Source organism: Monodelphis domestica, chromosome 8 (genome assembly GCF_027887165.1).
Source record: "Monodelphis domestica isolate mMonDom1 chromosome 8, mMonDom1.pri, whole genome shotgun sequence".
In the NCBI taxonomy this organism is placed as follows: Eukaryota; Metazoa; Chordata; class Mammalia; order Didelphimorphia; family Didelphidae; genus Monodelphis; species Monodelphis domestica.
In genome coordinates, this window is record NC_077234.1 from 204224168 (window position 1) to 204245520 (window position 21353).

Below are 21353 nucleotides of genomic sequence, written 5' to 3' on the forward strand. Positions count from 1 at the left end.
GGCAGCTGGTGGTACAGTGGATAGAGCATTGGCCCTGGAGTCGGGAAGATCTGTGTTAAAATCCAGTTTTAGACAGTTACTGTGTGATAATGGGCAAGTCACTTAATCTATATTTGTTTCAGTTTCCTCACCTTTGTAATAGGGCTAATAATCACATCTATCTCATGGAGTTGTTGTGTAGATCAAATTAGATCACATTTATAAAAAGTCCATAGCAAACTGACACTTAGTGTCTTATATGCATGTACATATATTTACACACATATTGGGGCTAATAATAGTATATTCTTCACAGGATTGTTTACTGATTGGGTGATTTTAGCAGGATAACTGAGAGTGATGAGATGACACTGGAGGCAGGGAGTTTGATGAAAATGACATTGATGTAGTCCTTGCAAATGACCAGCGTCTGGACCAAGTCAGTGATTCTGGGGATGGATGGAAGCCTATGGAAAGTATTGCAGTTTGGCAACTGATTGAATGTGTAGTGTAAAAATTAGAGAAATGTGTATCTATTTAGTAACATTCCAATGTTTTCTTTCTTTTAAATCCTCTATCTCCAACCCCCTCTCCCAGGTTGGAAGTTCTACCAATACAACAGATGCCCTTAGAATTGCTTTCGCTGATAAAGGAACCAAAATAATCTATATTCTGACGGATGGGAGACCTGATCAGGTATTTTGTCCATAGAGAGAATGGGGAAACAACAGCAGTGAATATTTGAAAAAGAATTTTGTGAATGAGCTGAGCCTCCAAATTCCTCAAAACCTATTGTGTTTAAAGAGCTATCGAGAAAGTCCTTACATTCTCTTTTTAATTTGGAAGCCAGGAGAGAAAATATGCCTTTTCCATTTGAAGAAACTGGGGAAAATCTCTTTAAGATTATATACAATTTGTCAGCTAGGTGGGTCAGAGGATTTAGAGTCAGGAAGATGCTTTGCTTGTGAATAACATGTTTTAGGCCATAGAACAAGATATTTAAATTTTATTTCTAGGACAAAAAGATCTGAAGAGAATGCATACACATGCACACACACACATATATAAGAGAATATATATATATATACATACCTATATATGCAATATATATAAATATGGCCATGATTGACTTTCATATATATGAGACAATATTTATATCTTGCTCTATCTATCTATCATAATATGAGACAATAATAATTGACAAGACATATATGTGTGTGTGTGTATAAAATGGTGCTAATAGTGTCTTTCAGGACCTTATTCCTCTTTCAGGGACCTCTTCCTCCTTTCTCCCATTCTCACCTCCATTTTTTTCCTTAAAGCATATTTCAATGAATGTATCTCATTAAAAAATTGATACTGAGTTGTTATTTAAAAAACAAAATAATTAGAGCTTAGCTTTTCTTCTAGAAATCAGTTGTTTACATTGATTTGAAAATATTGAAGGAAACAGTAATTTTACCTAATCAAAGAAATGAAACATTTTGGTAGAAAAGCAGAACATGATAGCGCAGTCAGTGTCATTATTGAAGGTTACAAACAGCTTCTTCCTCTAAAAAACATTCACTATAACAATATGGGTAGCCAGTGACTTATGGATGGCCGGTCAGTGGTCACGCCTGATCTGGTCTGGTTCTGTACTCACCACGTTAATTCCACCGCTACCTCCCCAAGTCATGGAATTTCTGAAACCAGAAGTTGAAGCATAGACGCTTATTTTCACATGAAACAATGTAATAGAGAGAGATAAGTCTTCGAGGTCAGCCCACAAAAATCCTTTCTGAGTAGAAAAGAGGTAAATTCAAGGATTTTATGTTAGATTGACTATTTTCTTAGTAAATTAGTCTAGGTTATTTGTTTGAAGTACAGAAGGCAGATTTGTGGTTTATGGATAAAAAATATTTGGAATACCCATTGCAGGAAATGTGATAGATGCTAAATCTTTCTGTTCTGCCCCCACAACATCAGTCTCATCCAACCCCTTCTTTCCCCTCAAACAACCAGCACCTTAGTTCGGGATCTCATCCTTTCCCCCTAGATAATTACAACATTCTCCTAATTGATCACCTTTACTTTCAAATCTGGTACTGCTCAGATCCATTTTGCACACCTTTTCAAAATTTAATGTAAATTTGAGTCAATTTTCCCTAACTGCAGATTTAACCCTCCTTTACTCAATCAGCTGTAATGATTTTGTATTATCTCCAGGATAAATTTAGTTCTTTTTAGCGATTAGCTAAATTTAGGTATTAGTTAAATACCTCTTCAAAGCTCTTAAAGTCATTGCTAATCTGGCCCCAATCTATCTTTCCAGCCTCATTGGGATCAATGAATCCCTCATGCTCTGGGATCAAAAGTTTTCTGGTCCTCCAAAACTACCTTGTATTGAACTTATTTTGTATTTTTTCCCCACATTTATTCCACTTATATTTTGCTGCAAGTACTTATCTATGTACTTTTGGTCTCTCTTATTAGAACTAATCTCATGAATATAGGATTGTTTCATTTTTTTTACTTGTATCTTTAGTACCTTGCACGTTGCCTCGCACATAATTGGTATTTAGATTCTTCTTGATTGGTTAACTAAAAGAGAGTCAAGAAAAGGATTATGAGTAAGAGTATAGGGCAGTTTCAAGTTAGATAGCATGAATTTGTAGTTGGCCACTAAACTGTAAGCTTCTTAAAAGCAGAGGTTGGTGGTTACAATGCCTGGCCTGAGGTCCTATTCCTGAGTTCACATCTGGTCTCAGACACTTATTAGCTGAGTGACCCTAGGTGAGTCACTTGACCTGTTTGCCTCAGTTTCCTCATCTATAAAAATGAGCTGGAGAAGGAAATGGCAAACCACTCCAGTATTTTTGCCAAGAAGACCCCAAATGGGGCCACAAAGAATCTGACACAACTGAAAAATAACCGAACAATAGCATTAAACCTGGACTCTTTTATCTATGGAGAGGATTTTTATATTTTATTTATTCATAATTTTTATTAAAAAAATAAAAGCAGAGGCCACATCTTACTCATTTTTTCTATTCATCAATGCCCAATATAGTACTTATGCATAGAATGTTCCAATGTAAATCATAGTTGTCAAATACCTGGCTAGAAATGCACTGTGGCCAGAAACACTGCCAGGAAACCCCAAACAAGATTAAAATGAATTTGGGAAATATTTAACAAAATAAAATACAATAGGACATAAATAATATTAATATGTGGTTTTCTAAGTCAATATGTGGTTGACAGGGATCATTATGGATAATGAGGTAACCCAATTTCTACTTGAATTTGACTTAGTTTTAAAATGTAATGTTATCTGTGTTTTGTTATGCTTTTATTAATTTATAAAATATTTCCCAATGGAATTTTAATCTGGTTTTGGCCCGACTCTGTATGACAGGCCACATAAGGCCCTCTGGGCCTCATCTAGGACACCTCTGGTGTAAAGAACATTGGACAGAAGACCCAGGTTTGGGACCTGCCTCTGACTAAATGTGTGATCACAGACAAGTCTTTAACCTCATTGAATTTCAATTTCTTCATCCTCAAAATGGGGTGAATAATGTTAAGAAAATTTCTTGCCATTTTCCTAATTGCATGCATGGGGTTAATAATATTTATACCATTTCCTTCATAGGGTGATTGTTAGAAAACCTCTGTGAACCTTTAAGGTGCTCCATAAATATGAATTCTATAGTGTGTTGAGTTCAATTGAATTGACCTCTTTGGCAGCTTTGTTCCTTTGTCCCTGGCAGGGCTGCCAGAGATCATAGAAAGCAGATGGTGGGAGTGACCAAGGGTTGATGCTTGTTGGTGGACTGACACAAGGTTTAGATACAGCATATTGAGTCTAATTCTCCAAGCTATGGAAAAACTTCTTGAACAAAGGAAACCCTCTATTAGTTTATATAGGTCTAGGAGAATTAGGTCCATTCTTTATCATTACAGGAATGGGGATTTCATTCTTTTTTCCCAGGTCTCTCATGACCTCATTAATCCTTAGGAGGAGGCACTAGTATGCCATTCACAGACTGCATGAATGCTAAGAAAGATAATTTACCAAATTCTTGGACTTCAAAAAAGCCTAGGATTGGTTCCATTAGAGTGGATCCTCAGAGGACAGAGACTGTTTGCCTTCTTTCTTTGTATCTCCAGTATGTGGCACAGTGCTATAAACTCCTAAATAAATGCTTATTGATTGATTGATTGATTGATTTCCCTCAAGCATTTGTTTTATAACAAATCAGAGTTAAATACATTTTTTAAGGCTCTGGAACTTATAAACTCAGTTGCATGCTTTTAAATGAATAAATCATACCAATGGCCAATTTTACATGTATGAAGACCACAATCAAATCCCTGGCTTTAAAACGAAACTAACCCATCCATTGTTCAGTTATGAAATTATATATTGAAAATTGCTAAGCATCACAGTGGTGTATATGCTGAGGATTTATTTTCTTCTTTTCCCTACCTTTCTCTCTCTTTATGTCTCCTGCCCTTTGCCTTCATCTCTCATTTCCCTTTCCCCCATTTCTTTCTATCTTTTAAAAATAACCAATGATAGCCTGTGGAAACAATTTTACGTCAAGTCCAACTTCGAAAGAAAATCCCTATTCATACAATCTCCTTCAACTACCATGATGAAGATGCCAATGAATTTTTGAAGGAACTCTCCCTCAGGACTGGAGGAGAATTCCATTACTTCCATTATGGTTTCCGGGATCCTTTGGACCCAGATGCTTACATGGTAAGAGTGATCTGACAGGGAAGGGTTTAGTATTACAGACCTGAGGTGAGTGAATCACTATTTACATCTTATTAGAAGAACAACAACAAAACCCTACTTCAAAATGCCTCTCCAACAATCTTGGCATGGAAGATTCTATTGGCTTTGTGTACTATCAGAATGCATAGTGTTTATATCATTGCTTTTTCTCCAACCTGGTGGTTTGTTCTCTTGTGGTACCAGAGGTAAAATGGCACCTGGCTTGGGCTCCAGAATAGAGAGTGACAGCTGCTGCTTGCTTTTCTGCCTACCAGAGAGGAGAGAAGAGAGAGACAAGATTGTGAATATAGGTTTTATTCAGGCCCTTGTGAGATGACCCTTGTAAAGAGAGGGCTAAGCTTGGAGTCAGGAAGACCTGCGTCCAAATCCTGCTGCAGACACTTTGGATTTTGGGTTCCTCTTTGTACCCCACTTCAGTTTTATCTGAAAAATGAAAGAATTGGCTACTAAGGTCTGTATCTACTACAAATTTATGACCTGAGATTAGGTAAATATTATTAATAGGGACATCCCCAACAATGATGAGGGCTCATTGCTTTCTGCCTGACTTTACCTTGCTAGAATCTCATTGACTCCTCAGATCTCTATGGAAAGAAGGCAAAATAGTTTCTTGTACAGCAGAAGCTTTAAGTGAGGGTCTGAGTGCCTCTAAACCCTTTATTAGTATTTAAAAATTTTTTATCTCTAATTCCAAAGTCTCTCTTCCTCCACCTATCCTCCATCCATTGAGAAGGTAAGAAATACAAATCCCATTATATACATACATACACATATATACACATATTTGAAATCATGTAAAATATTTCCATATTAGCCATATTGCAATAAATATGTGAATAAGTGAAAAAAAGTATGCCGTCATGTTCACTCAGAATTCATGGGTCAAACCTCCTTAAAGGAAGAGTCAGTTTTGATAATGTCCAACCCTTCCAGCAATAGAGTACAGCTTCTTCAGGTCCTGGGAATGACTTCATCAACTGAGACCGACTGTTCTGGTGGGAGATGATATAATATCATATCATATCATATATCCCTATTCTGAGCAATAAACACCTTCATAGTGTTATTCCACTAATGGAATGGACTGAAAATGCAGTAATTAGACAGTAATTTGAATTAGCAAGCATCCTCTGACCCACATACACGGAACTAGAATCATTTGTGTTTAGTGTGAATTAGTTTAGTCAGACTGATTTCCTTCTAACATTTGGCTAAGATCAGCCAAACAAGGAAAAGGAATTTTTGCCAGAGAGATTTGCGAGGAGAGAACATAGGATGAGGGAGAAACATTCTTTTTTTCCCTAATGAAATCATTCATTATTTGATGAAGGAGAAGGTAGGGTAGAATTAGAAATCACTGTGGGGAAGGATGTGATCAGCTAACAGGCCACATAAGTGCACTGGGCAGAGACAGGATGTGGGAGAGGAGGTCTTGAGGTTGTGAACCCTACTGAGGAGGAGGTGGGAAGGTATCAAAGACAACTTTGCTTCCTAGTTTTGACTATTTCTGGCCTTGGAAAAAGGCCATCTAGCAGTTCAGTTGTCTTTCTTTGGCAGTATAAGAGGAAAAACTAATAGTCAAATCTGAGAAGATTGTTTAAAATTATAACCTCGACTCCTTCTTCCACAGAGATGAACAATTGTTTTACTCATTACAGAATTCATGGGGCTGTCAACAAAGCAATGACTTAATTAAAACATTTGCTTTGTGATTTATCTTGTTTGGGCAGATGCCATAAAATGTTGCTTTCATGAACATCATGTTTGCAGTGACGCCATCTGCTTCCCTGAGATATTGTCCTAAAGTCATGTGGCATGGGTTCAAACCTTTCCTTTGATATTTATTAACTGTATGACCTTGGGCAAATCACTTAACACTCTTGGACCTCAGGTTTTTCATTTATAAAATGAGGTTACTGGATTAGATAATGTCTAAGGTGCCTTCCAACTCTAGATTTATGTTCTTATTGAAATTAATTCCCCAATAATATTGTTTACCCTCTGACACTCTATTTTTGGAAATAGTCTTTTATGGAAGATACCTAAGTAGTAAGTAAAATTTTGAACTACAAAATATCATGAAAGTCTTAGTACAGTGTAATTAATCTTTAAGTTGCACTAAGATTTTGGGACTTCTTCTATGTTGGTTAAATGCTTTCCCTTACATTTTGCAACTGTAAATTTATGCAAAGGTCATTAAAAAAGAATTTGTTTTACAAATCTTTTGTACAAAGTTATTTTCCTATTGTTACTCTCCCTTCTAACAGGGCAACTATGCGGCACAGTGGATGGAGTGCCCAGAGTGAAGTAAGGAAGACTCATCTTCCTGAATTCAAATATGGTTTCACTTACTAGCTATATGACCCCAGGAAAATAATTTAACCCTATTTGACTCAGTTTTCTCATCTGTAAAATGAACTGGAGAAGAAAATGGCAAACTACTCCAATATCTTTGCCAAGAAAACCCCAAATGGTGTCATGAAGAGTTAGACATGCCTGAAAAGACTGAATAACAACAACCCCACTGTTAGATTTCAAAGGCAGGGACTGGTTTTGCTATTCTCTGTAACCCCCAAGCACTTTGCACAAGTACCAGTATATGAGGTACTTAATAAATGTGTGGTTGATGATGGATAATGTATAAATGGAGATTTTGAACCCTAGACTTCAATCCCCACAAGTCCTTGGTATTTCCCAGAATTCCCTATAATCTCACCTGAGTCTCCACATTGGCAAGATCACAATTGGTATTTAACTGGCAGTAACGCCTACCACGGGCTCTTCCTTCCTTTTTGCAATGATGTAGCAAGTATAGTGGTAAGCTAAGTGCAGGGATTTTAAATGGGCTAATCAGCCATGGGCATGTGGTTTTTATTTTGTATCTTCTTTATTCCTTGATTTCTAATGATCCTCAATAAACCTCATAAAATATAGTATTTTTATTATTAGAGATATAATTTAATTTTTACAGTTTTTGGCCACCACAAGTTGGATGAGAATTTCTCAATTTTTTTTTTAAGATAGCCTAGATAATTTTTTAAGCCACATTTCTCCTGCCAAGGCTTTTTGCCCACCCTCGCAAAGCTGCTTCTCCTGATTCAGCTTGCTCTTGCTGCCTGCTACTGCCTTTAGCCATCTACTCCTGACCTTCTTGACCCAGATCGCTCACCCAGTTCTGACCCCAGCCCCAGACCCAGTCCCAGCCTCAGGCCCAACACCTCTACTACTGATCTCCAGCCTCAGAGTCAGATCATTCATCCAACCCTATGCCCAGCCCCAGGACCCAGGCTGCTGGTAGCTGCCCCCTGTGTCTTTGGAATCACAAGCCAACTGGTAAAAACTGGGATGTTCTTTCCTTAGGCTACAATTAGCCTCCACATGGCTGGGGACCTCAGGGGGTGTGGGGGGGGACTAAGAGAAGGAAGAGACTTTTCCAACAGGAAGTTGATTACAAGCATGGCGTATTCTATGAGAGAGCAGTGCATTGCCTATTTCAAAGGATGCTTTTTGAGTGCACTGATCCTTTTACTTATCTTACCTGAGATTCAGGGGAGAAATTCATCTCCCTGCAACTCTTTGTCATTTGGGCCTGCCCAATTTGAGATTCCTAAAACCTATGTTCTTCCTCGCTGTGGGATATTCCACAGTACTGACAAAAGGAATCTCAACATAAAAAAAATAACTTTAAAGAGACTGGAGATTATATTTTTAAGGCTTTTCAGACTCCAATGTTTTTTTTTTTAATCTATTTTATTGCATTTTTCTGATTATTTTGTTTAAGATTTAATTTTGTTGGCTTTAAGTTCATGTATTAATGTATTCAGTACTATTCTGTTACACTGAATCATTTTAATGTACTGGGTTCTAACTACTATTATATTAGGTTGCTTTTCCCCTATAACTATACTGAATAAATATTATTGAATAAGCCCATAAGAAAAAAAAACAGCCTTTTTTCCATTTTGACTTTGTGAATTGTCACATAGAGGATGGATGGACTTCATCAAAACTGGTTATAATTGTAAATTTGGAAAATTTAATGAGCTAAATGTCTCAAATTGATTTTAAGGGGTCTTTAGACATGATTTTTAGATTTTTTTCCCTCTACAACTCTGATCATTTTGCCTGCCTCTAATAGGAGGTAAGGTACATTTTAGTAGCTGAAGTGAAATACAATTATAATCCCCACCTCCCACATTTATGAAAATGTGAATGAATGGGACATCACAGTCTCATACCAAAGGAGATGGGAAGTTGATCCCAGGGCATGGTACCCCTGGATGACTCCTCAAAGAGGAAAATTTCTCATTTATAACTCTTCAGCTCACTTTACCCTCTCACCAGAATGATATCTAGATTTCTTGATGATATTTTGGACAAATAAGTTTTACTTTGTTTAAAAATATGTTTGCCAAGGTTGAAAAATTACTACACCTGAAAAACTTGTGACAAGTATCCATTTTCTTTAAATGTCATACAGTAACTTATGTGAAAGATGATAGTGGGTTTGTTTACTATTGTAATTAATTGGGTTATTGCAAGTTTTGGGGATTTTGATACCTTTTGAATGTGCATTACCTGTTGTACTACTGTTCTTTATTAAAAAAAAACCTGTTACTTTGCGAAAATCATTTGCTTGCACTCACAGTGGATCATGGACAGGTATTAAAAGGAAATGGATTTCATTTTGGTGAGAAACCTTTGTATTCTACATTTCCTCAATGATTATAACCTATATTTTTGTTTTTAAAACTCTTTTATTATTATATTTTTCTTGCATGTACAAAATACTATTTCAGTTTTTTGTTTTTTCTCTCCTTTTTATATTTGAAGCACATGCCACCAGTATTAAGTTTTTCTTTAACTTTTTTGATTGTTCAGTAATATAAGTTTAAAATATATTTGCTATAATGTCAATGCATTCCCCAAAAGCTTGAGACTATAAAAATGATGCCATTAATTGTTTAAAAAATTATGGGACTTTGCTTAATGATTCCATCTGATTCCAGGACAAGAGAATACAAAAAGAGCCATTTCACAATGCCAAAGGAGCACAAAGCTAACCTGCATAGTGCCAATTGAGCACAAGGTCAAAGAGACCAACCAATCCCAATAGGGTTGATGAAAATTTTGAGCCATGACAAGAGGACTTGAACATGTTTGGGGTTCGAGGTTGCAGCTGTTTAACACGTGTTAAAGGCAGGTCTTCCTTGTTCCACATTCTACCAAGTATCTCAAATTTGGTTCCTACCTGGCTCCTATAATCTAGTCCCTATTCTGTCTTTCATAATGTGGCAACTTTCTGTAGTCCTGTCTACTGATTGGGTAAATGCTTACTTGCTTATATCATTTTATTTGGGCCTTGATTCAAGGCCCTGTTATAGATTTACTTTTCCTTTACTTATAATTTTTACACATAAGACTTTGATAGTCTATATTTCATCCAGAAATTATCTTTTTTACTTGGATTTTTTTGATGTTTTTGATTTCTTTTGCCAATTGATTCATATACCTCATAACTCAGCCATGCATTCCTGAGTGATCCCTGTGTTTTTCAATCACCCTCTTCAGGGGGGAATGTATAATTATTATTATTTTAAATTGCAAAGTTTAAATTCCTTTTGAGAGTAATTTAGGTTAAGAAACATGCTACCTCTCTGAATCCAGAAAGTAAACCATTTGGAGAAGACACCATTAAGATGCCTGCACAGACCACACACTGCATCTGAATATCCAGAGTGAACTTTGGGATGTGGTGATTTGAGCTGTGTGAGGTTGAATGCATTTGTTTTGTATGTGTACTCTTATGCCAAAGAAGACTGCCCCCTAATTGGCTTTTTGTCAATGCACCTAGCAATCATTGGTTTTGTTCTCTTTTCCTTTTATCCACAAATTATTGCAATCTTTAAGTTGATTATGTTTCCATGATCCTTTTGGGGAAACTGGTTTCCCAATAGGATCACAGAGGGGTGTGTATAAATGGAGATTTTTGAACCCTAGACTTCAATCCCCACAAGTCCTTGGTATTTCCCAGAATTCCCTATAATCTCACCTGAGTCTCCACATTGGCAAGATCACAATTGGTATTTAACTGGCAGTAAAGTCTTCCACGGACTCTTCCTTCCTTTTTGCAATGATGTAGCAAGTATAGTGGTAAGCTAAGTGCGGGGATTTTAAATGGGCTAATCAGCCATGGGCATGTGGTTTTTATTTTGTATCTTCTTTATTCCTTGATTTCTAATGATCCTTAATAAACCTCATAAAATATAATATTTTTATTATTAGAGATATATAATTTAATTTTTATACTAATATGGAAATGTGTTTTACATAACTTAATATATATAATTAATATACTACTTGCCTTCCCACTAGTTGGGGGAAGGGCTTGCAGACAGGGATAGACTTTGTAACTAAATTTTTTTTAATGAATGCTAAAAATAAGTAGATAAATAAAACTTTTAAAAAGTTTGCTGACTTGGCTAACCTGACTTTAATTGAAAGATGACTACTTGGCTGGGCTTTTGGTAAACCAAAATGAAAAAAAAAACAAATAACTAAGTCCTATTTTTAAAAAAAAATTTCCTAAACCAGATGACAAGCTGCAAGAATGTTGTCATAAAATGTGGATTAGCCAAGTTTTCTGAGTAATATATGTATTTATTCTCATTTTGGCAGAATCAACAAATGAACCTCTTGCAACAGGAAGTTGAAATGGGACGAAATGACCTTGAGAGAGTGCAAAACCTTTGCACTGAATCCATGATGTTGGACTGGTATCAAAACCTACAAAATGAAGAGGAAACTGAGTAATTCTATCTCTTATAACATACATTTTTCATAATGTCTTAGAGTCCTCTAAAATTTGTTCTTAAGTTTCCTTTGACATTGTTTTTCCTTTTGGACATATTTTACATGATTTATTTTTGCAAAATGAATATTAACGTTTCCCTAGATTAGTCTTGAGAAGCTAGATAAAAAATTTTGTAATCCAATTTCAAATGAAATTCCATTTTAATGAGTCCAAACAAACTTATTTTAGACACAAAGTAGTAAGTCATTATCTAAGTTGGCCCACTATGTCATTTCAGGAAGTTTCAGGAAGTACAAGATCTGAGATTTCTACTAAGTACTTGATATTTCCCAGCTTGTCACTGCTGTCATTTAAGGTCTTTGATCAATAATTTTTTGATCCCTCCAAGAGGAGGGTGAGAATTTAGATATGGAGGGAGACTGTGAATAAGACACTGGTGTCATTGATGCCAAGAGAATCTTGACAGAATTATCATGGAGTTTTGGAGATAAAAGCTACCAGGATTCAGATTAGGTCTGTGAAATAATAAACTTATTTATAATTGGGCTGTAAAAGTGGGGAAGTAACTGAGGGAGCTGGTAGTAGTAGAGGCAATCTGGGTAATGAATGGGGAACAAGGAATATTCTGATAGTCTCATTAGAACAAGTGAATTGGGGAGTATGAAAAAAGGTACCACCAGTACCAAATAGGACATTTAAGTACGTGATGTCCAGCATTAATATTCCTAAACCCATTCTCTATCTTACCATGAACTTCTGGTTTGCCATCTCTTAATACTATCCCAAACCATAACCACTCTTCTGGTTACACTCTTCTCTCTTCCCAATCTCAGCTTCTTAGAGAAGTTCAACTCTTTTTATTTTTATTTTTTTTAAACCCTTACCTTCTGCCTTGGAATCAATACTGTGTACTGGCTCCAAGGCAGAAGAGTGGTAAGTGCTAGGCAATGGGGGTCAAGTGACTTGGCCAGGGTCACACAGCTGGGAAGTTTCTGAGGACAGATTTGAACCCAGGACCTCCTATCTCTAGACCTGGCTCTCAATCCACTGAACCACCCAGCTGCCCCCGAGAAGTTCAACTCTTAACATCATCTTTATCCATGGGTATATTGGTAAATATAAATACCAGTTCTCTGAAAAAAAAAATAACATGAAATACATTTAAGTTTAATATACATTATAAACATAGATTATATATGTACATTATATATATATATATATATATATATATATACACACACACTTAAGTCTGGACAATCAACAAAACAATAAATTAAGGCAGGATTTATAGCTCTGCCAATCTGAGATTGATTCCAACATACCAATAGTCTACTCTTACGACTCTTGTTTCCTTGCCTTTTCACTGTCCATGAATTGCAAAACTTCGACCCTGGAATACTTCTACCAGCCCCCTTTTTTTGCTGCTATGCAGCTGCTGTAGAATAGATTACAAGAAAGACCTGAAACCACTTCCACTAAAAAAAATATCTAAAAACTGTTGGGTACTTGCTGAATCAAGGTAGTCCTTTTACTCCTTCCTAACTTTTTTCTCTATCTTTCACCATTTTTGCTCGTTCAAAACATTTTTTTTTGTTCTTGAAAGTCCTACAATACCACCACCTTTCTCAGCTGAAGCCTTTTACTCATACTTCATGGAGAAAAACAGAGGCCTTCCTTTTCTAGCTCCCTCTCCTCCTTGCATCCCAGGCTCCTGAATTAACCCCCCTTTTTACTATTTTCTCTTGTCACTAAATCTCTGATGGAAAGGCAGCCCTTCTCCTCACCAAGAACAAGCTCTCTACCTTTACTCATCATCCCATCTTCTCGAGCAGACTGTTCTCACAAACCATTTCTCTCTCTAATCTTCATCTTCTCTCTATACATTCTGCTTTCTAAAAGCACACCTATTTTCTCATCCTTAAAAAAACTTACTGGATCCTACAGTCTCTCCTAGCTATTATCTTACATCTCTTCTCAGCTAAATATCTTGAAATTGCCTATACTTGATGCCTCCATTTCCTCTCCTTTCACTTTTCTTTAAATCCTTTGCAATCTGACTTCTAACCTCATTATTCAAATGACACTACTCTCTCCTACAATTTTTGCTATTATTCAGTGGTTTCAGTTGTCTAGCTCTTCATGACCTCATTTGGGGTCAAGAAAAGGCAGAAATATTGGAGTTGTTTGCTATTTCCTTCTCTAGTTCATTTTACAGATGAGCAAACTGAGGCAAACGGAGTTAAGTGACTTTCCCATAGCTAGTAAATGTCTGATGCCAGATCTGAACTCAAGAAGATGAATTTTCCTCATCCCATACTCAGCACTCTATCTACTGTGCCACCTAACTATGCCTTTACCAAGTTACCAATGTTTTTAAAATTTCCAAGCAGGGACTGAGGAACAGAACCCTAATGAAGCCTTCAATTGCAGACCCCCCCCACGCTATCATGAGACTGCACACTAATATCTACAAAGCATTTTATGTCACTAATTTTTTTAAATTTGTCAAGCTTATAATGAATATTAAATATTATACAGGTATTTAAATACCAATCTTCTGTGTAAATATTTTACTAAGAGACCACTTTTCTGAAATAAAATGAAATAAGGTATGTAGAGAGAGGCAAAATTTTAGAGTGGAAAAATAGCTAGCTTTGGAGTCAGAAAGAATTGTGTTCAAGTTTCACCCTCTGACACCTGTATGACATTGGCAAATCACCGTACCCCTCAGGCCTCTGGGCAACTCACTTAACCTCTAAGACTCTAAGTTAAAGACAAGTTGCCAGTCTACCTAGGCAGAGGGAGCTTCTTCACTGAGAAGTCAATAAAATCATTTTTCAGGATCAATTAAAAAAAGAATATGAAAATTACTTTGTTAATTTTGAATGATCCACAAACAGCAGCCATTATTATTAATACATGGGTTGCCTATTAACTGGGAAGGAACTTGGGAATTAATCTATTTTAAATTATTCCTCACTTTTCATTATATCATCAAGAGAAAACTGCATTAGTAAAGCAATAAAGCTTACTAGTTATGGCATGGCTTCATTACATAAAATTTTATTCTAATGTGGAATAATTGATGATTGTATATATATACATAATATATGTATGAATATATGTGTATATATACATTGTTATCTTCTGTCTTAGAATGATACTAAGAATAATTACAATAATTTCAAAGACAGAAGAGGTCTAGGCATTTGGGGTTAAGTGATTTGCCCAGGGTCACATAACTAGGACGTGTCTGAGGTCAAATTTGAATCCAGAACCTTCTGTCTCCAGGCCTGAGATTCTATCCATTGAGCCATCTATATCCCCCAATTGCATATGTTTTTGAAAATTTGAATTTGCATTAAAGACTCGGGAAGATTAAACACATGAACAAAGAATCCAGAGAATCATAAATATAGAGACAATAGAGACCTTTCAGGTTCATCTGTTCTAATTATATGATTTTACAGTTGAGGATACTGAGGTCCAAAGATGTTAAGTTATTTGCTCAGAGTTTCATAAATAATAAGCAATGGATTCTGGTTTGAAGACAGTTCTGCTGACTCAAGACTCCCATTCTGCCTCCCAATTCAATGATTTGTTTAATTGAAATATATATTCATCATGAATCATTGTGCTATTTAGTATAAATTAATAGTTAAGTGACTGAATAACAAATAAAACTGTATCTAGTCCTTTCTATAAGTTTGCACATTCACTCTGTTCTCCCCATTTGACTGGTTTTTCTAGAGTTCTACAATTAAACTAAGTAAGCTGGCTCGCCAGTCTATCTGCTTCAGCATTAGCCTGAATAACTAAATGAAGGAGCAGATTTATTCAGAACAGGTAGAGGAACAATGTAATATAGAGGTCAAGCTATTGTTATGCAAAGAATCGAGGGCATTGCTCCATTCTTTTACAAATGTTGTATTTCTACTTTTTTTATTCCTTGATAGAATGCATTCTTTTTATGGTTACTTTTTTACATGTACTTCAAGAAACAGTAAATTGTATCTTGCCATCTTTCTACCATCAAAAAGAAGTTATCCTAACCACAAAAAATAGAATAATTTCTACCCACCTATATTTTTACAAATATCATCAACATGAAATTAAGGTATGCTCTTAGGATTTGAAGTTAAAAGAAATCTAAAACAGAGGTGAATGCCCTCATTTTACAGATAAGGAACATGAGGGTCACAGATGGCAAGTCACACAGATAATAAGGTAGAGTTAACATTTCATCCAACTATCCAGGATGATGGGTGCAGTGGCAAGAGTCCTGACCTTGGAGTTAACCCATCTTCCTGGGTTCAAATCTGTCCTCAGACACTTACTAGCTATGTGACCCTGGGCAAGTCACTTAACTGTTTACTTTAGTTTCCTCAACTATAGAATGGGTCAGAGAAGGAAATGACAAACCACTCCAGTATCTTTGCCAAGAAAATCCCAAATGGGGTCTCAAAAAGTGGGCCATGACTGAACAACAGCAATCCAGGATAATATATCTAAATGGTATTTCCACAGTACCCCCATATGGCCTCTAATTAAATGTCTGTCTCCAGTGGAATTTAGAACTTATAAGTTCATTATGTCTGTTTCTTCTGTATGTAGGACACTCATCCTTCAACATTCTACAAACATCAATTCCTTATTATGTTGAGAACATTGTTAGATAGTGAAGACAAACAATTTAGCTAAAATCTAGTTAGTGTCCTCATGGGGAATACTCCTAGGAAGGGACTACATTACCAAATCAGAGAGGTACACTATACAATTTATGACATCTATCTGAAAGAGAAAAATATAGCAGGAGATCAGAGAATCATTCCTTAAATGCAACAATTTGTACCTCTTTCCAAGGCTTGACTTCAGAAAGAAAAATGGCAATCATAGAGAGAATCCTTATTTCTTTACAATGTTGGCTAGCTCACATCCACGAACAGTAGAACTATCTAAGCTGAAGTGCAACAGCTGTTGTATGAATCTGTCCTGAGACTGTTTCCTTTCTCCTGACTTTCCTCTTTTTCTCACATGGGGGTTTGATGATGTGTTGGTCATATGTAGTGACATGGGCATATCTTCTGGGGAACCATGCTGGATTCTGGGGAACTACTGTTTTGAGAATTGGATTTGCAGTTTTCACATGTTGTAGTCTTGTTTTATTTTTCATTGAATAAATGAAATTTTGAAAAGCATCCTTGAAAATTGGCATACTGAAACTTGACTATATGGATATTTTTCATATGTTGAAGTAGGACATAGATTAATCGTTTAAGCCTAGCATTTTGTCATGGATTTTTTATGATATATTTGCACATTCTTGGTAGAAATAATTCATGTTTTCTCTTTAAAAAAAAAACAGGCATACAAAGCCCGCCTCTGAGGTGGTTTTGGAAAAAGAAAAGTTATCGGAAATATCTTTAGAGACACCTTCAAAGAGAAAAGTATGCCCATCTGAAGCTAGTTCCATTAGTCCTTGTGGAAGTCCACCTCAAATTCTTCTGAAGAAAAAAGTACCATTTGCAGGTACTGTTGATCTGACAACTAGCATTTTCTAAATGCCTAGTAGGCAATGTGCTAAGTGCTAGGGATGCAAAGAAAGTAAAAAAACAAACACAAAGACCCAATCTGCTCACAAGGGGTTAACTTACAATCTAATGGGGGAGACAAATGTAAACAGGACAAAATATCATTCAAAAATACATATGGAGAATAAAATGGAGGTGTAGGATTTTAATAATAATTAAAAGAGAAGGAAAAGAAAAAAAAAGGTTCTTTCAGTCAAGTGAGCAGAGCAAAGAGAGCCAGACACTCATACTTGCAGCACTTTACCCAGAAAAGAGCCCAGCAGCATGAGTCTCAGCCAAATTTATCTTCCAAGTCTCCGTGTGTAAAATGAGGATGTAACTTAAAAGAATGCTGGGGATGTAGCTCAGTTGTGGAAAATTTTCTACCTGCACAGAGGGAATCACAGAATGAAGGCACTAGAATTATGCAGGCTAAGTAAAAGCTTCTTACAGATGAAGGATGTGAGACATCAGGAAATCTGGGTGGTGGAGATGAGGAGAGATAGTTTTCCAGTAATAGGGGACAAGTAGTGGAAGTGTCTAAGAGTTGGGAGGAGTGTTGAGTGTGAAGAAAAGCAAGGAGGCCAGTGTCACAGGATTGAGGAGTGGAGGTGTAAGGTATAAGAATACTGGAAAGGGCTTTAAAAGTGGAACAGAAAGGGGCAGCATTAACACAGTGGATAGAGCACCAGGTCTGGAGTCAGAAGGACTTTCAAATGTGACCTCAGACACTTCCTACCTGTGTAACCCTGGACAAGTCACTTACCCCATTCGTCTAGCCCTTCTCTCTTAGAATTGAGGATTCTAAGAAGTTAAGGGCTTAAGAATTTTTTAAATAAGTAAAACAAAAAAATGTATATCTGATCTTAAGTATTGATGAATTAGGTTGAATTTATTATGATTAATACTTCCACTATGAGTAATGGTTGAGGGTGAAGTTAAATCCTCAATGGAAAAGAAGCTACTATGTTACTCATGCCATCACATCTTAGATTTTGGTACTGACATAACCTACCTTTTAGCATTTGAGTTAGATAGTCCTGAGATGTATTTCTAGTTGTTTCTACTTTTCTAGGCAAGAGACATGGTACTGATAAGTGGAGACTGGGCACAAGGCAAGATGTAGAAGTAGAGATATGAATTCCCTCCCTGACACGGATGCTTTTGTTTAACGTTTTTGGCAAGCTCTACCGTTTCTGGACAGGTAGTGATTTGGGGTTAGAGCAGACGCTAATGAAGCCAGAGCTATAGCTTCAGTTCTCACATGAGCCAGTTAACTTTGCATCCCAATCACAGTAGGTGTCATTGGTAATAAGAGTGGCCAACCCAGGAGTAGCCCACCTTCTAGTTCTAAAGTTCTATAGGTTTGTGAGTAGAGATTAAAGCAAATCTGTCCACTTGCTTAAAAAAAAATGGCCCTAGTAATGCTATCTCCCAATGCAAAACCCAGAATATTTATTGATATTATACCTAATGTGGATAATTTTGAGGTTTGCCCATGATTCTTGCCAAATATAGATACAAAAAATTATCATTGTTGTTATTGCCTTTCATAGGAAGTAGCTACATGGTGTACTGCATAGAATTCTGGATCTGGAATCAGGAAGATATGAGTTCAAATTTGACCTTAGTCACTTACTAGCTGTGTGACCCTGGGCAAGTCATTTAACCTCTCTATTCCTCAGTTCTCTCATCTATTAAATGGAGATAATAAGAACATTTACCTTCAAGAGCTATATAAGGATAAAATGAGGAAAATATTCATAAAGTACTTTGCAAACCTTACAGTATTCTAATATCATCATTATTGCTTGAACTTTGATTTCTACACAAAACACTTGCCTGAAATATACACAGGATCTCTGGTTCATATGACAATTAAAAGCTGGATTTAATAGAGGCCCCACTGTGATTTCTATTAGTCATTTATATTTCAGTAGAAAAGAAAGAGGATTTGGGGTTCTGGTAGGAGCTGAAATCTTATGTCAATGGACATATTTTTAGATTCTTCTCCTCGTTCATAATCCCCCCCCCCCCAGTCCCTGATCTCTAAGTTGAAATGGAATGAAACTGTTGAGATACCCCAGAGTGGGATTTTTTCACTTTTCCTGCATACTCTGTAAACCTTACAGCCAGGCACTACTGGCTGTTTCTTCTTTGAGTGAGCCAGGATGGGTACTTAAATTGGCATGAAATCTCAGGTAACTGAGGCCTGAGGTTTCTACAAAAACATCTACTTATTGGGTTCAGAAGTAAAAGTCAAGAATAGGAAATGACTTATGGGTTGGAGGCCTGTCAAGCAGGAGTAAAAAGTCAATATAAGCACCCCAAATGCATCCAAGGTGAAAGAGGAGTCAACCAAACCAAAATCAGAATCCAAAACATGTTGATCAGAATTTGAAATAAGGGTCACTTTAGGAAAAGGAAACAATAAAAATCAGAGCACCAGGGAAACACAGGAAAGCACTGCCATTTAACCACTTAGGTCCTGGGGCTTCTGATCTCTAAGTGGTTGAAGCTGATCAATTGCTTGCTTGTGAACAATTTGTGAAGCAAGCAAGGGTTAGTTAGAAGATGACTTTGGGGCTATCTAGGTTGCTCAGTAGTTAGATAGATAGATAGATAGATAGATAGATAGATAGATAGATAGATAGATAGAAAGATAGATAGGTAGAGCCCAGACTTGGAGATGAGAGGTCCTGGGTTTAAGTCTGGCCCCTGCCACTTCCTAACTGTGTGACCCCAGGCAAGTCACTTATTTCCAGTTGCCTAGCCCACACCACTTCTCTTTCTTGGAACATATCATTTCCAAAATGGAAAGTAAAGGTTTAAAGTGTTTAGAAAGTGACCTTGGTCTCACCTATTTAGGAATACTAGTATTCCAGAAAGATCTTTGATATTATCTGACCAATTAATAAAGGAAAATTCATTTAACCCATATAAGTGTATTTTCTCCTGTATTGTGACTTTATTTACCTCATTAAAAAAGTCACCATGTTGTCTGGGGAATGGTAGATACTATCTAAGATGTTATTTGCCAGGGCTTTTCAAGCTTCCTATATTTTCATTTTCAATTTACACAAGCACTTTAAATAGCTATTCAGAGGGTTTCTGGTCCCTCCCTTTGTCTTCTATTCTGGGACTTAATACATGCAGATCCATACTCTAATTACAAGCAACACAAATTCTTGAAAGTGCTTGTGTAAACTGAAAGCAAAAACATATCCCAAAGCAGAGCTGGGAAAGCAGTGTGTATGTCTGCCTAAATGGAAAGAAGAGGCTGAAACTTTAAGGAGGGGCTTGGTGTTTGTTTGCTAGATTGTTGCTGGAGTGTTAGAAACTGGAATAAATTGTTTTGTCAACTTGTTCCCCTTCCTGCTAATCTTCCAAATCTTCTTTCTGTAAATACCAACAGAACCAACAAAAACTAGTCTGCTCAGAAATTCTTTTATTGAAAAGAAGCTCAAAGAAAAAGGATGGAATGCAAAAAAGGACCCTCTTTCTGAACCAAAAGAGCTTTCTGGAAAACGAACTATTTCGCCCAATCGTAAAGGTCAGCTTGAAAAAGAGTGCTATATGTAAATACAAGTGTCCTTTGGTTTGCACAAGACTGATTATATTAATAGAGACAAGGGTGTAAAGGACCTTAGAGGCCATTAAGTCCAATCTCAATTTTATAGGTGAGGAAACCAAGACAGAGAGGTTATTTGATTTACTCAGTGTCTTAGGAGTTAATAAGAATCTGGGGTAGAATTTGAACTCAGATCCTCCCGCTTTTAAGTCTTAATGTACTATCCTAGTATGCCACCTAGTTGTGTCTCATAGTTAAGATCATGGATCTGGAGTTGGATGAACCTTGCTGAGGGCTCTTGGCTCAACTCCCTCATTTTATAATTGAGGAAACTGAGGACCAGGGAGTGACTTACTCAAAGGGTGTAAACATCACAAGCATTTTAACTGATACAGAGCAAAACAAATAGAACCAAATCAAACAATATTTATAATAACTGCAACATCACTAGTAGGTAGGAAAAACTTCCATTCTTCTTCCTCCTGTGAGGCAGCTGTGTGTGAACCAAATTGTGTTTTAGGTATAATATTTTTCCCCAAATATTTTTTATTATTCCAAGTGTTTATGGAGCCAAATAATACAAGCATTTCCATATACAAATAGTATATAAATGAGATCGCAAATCTCCCA

The 21353-nt window shown here is 36.5% G+C and overlaps 1 protein-coding gene across 3 annotated transcripts in view; it reads left to right on the top strand.

The window, feature by feature from the left end:
• The window catches only part of VWA3B (von Willebrand factor A domain containing 3B), a 282451-nt gene that overhangs the window by 157265 nt on the left and 103833 nt on the right, over positions 1-21353 (top strand). For 2 of the 3 annotated variants that reach the window (XM_007501072.3, XM_007501073.3), the window contains exons 15-19: positions 577-675; positions 4547-4729; positions 11447-11577; positions 16948-17111; positions 20568-20705. In XM_007501072.3, coding sequence (XP_007501134.2) covers positions 577-675; positions 4547-4729; positions 11447-11577; positions 16948-17111; positions 20568-20705 — 715 coding nt within the window. The remainder of the gene's footprint in view (positions 1-576; positions 676-4546; positions 4730-11446; positions 11578-16947; positions 17112-20567; positions 20706-21353) is intronic. The other variant, XM_016424839.2, reaches the window with a different exon arrangement.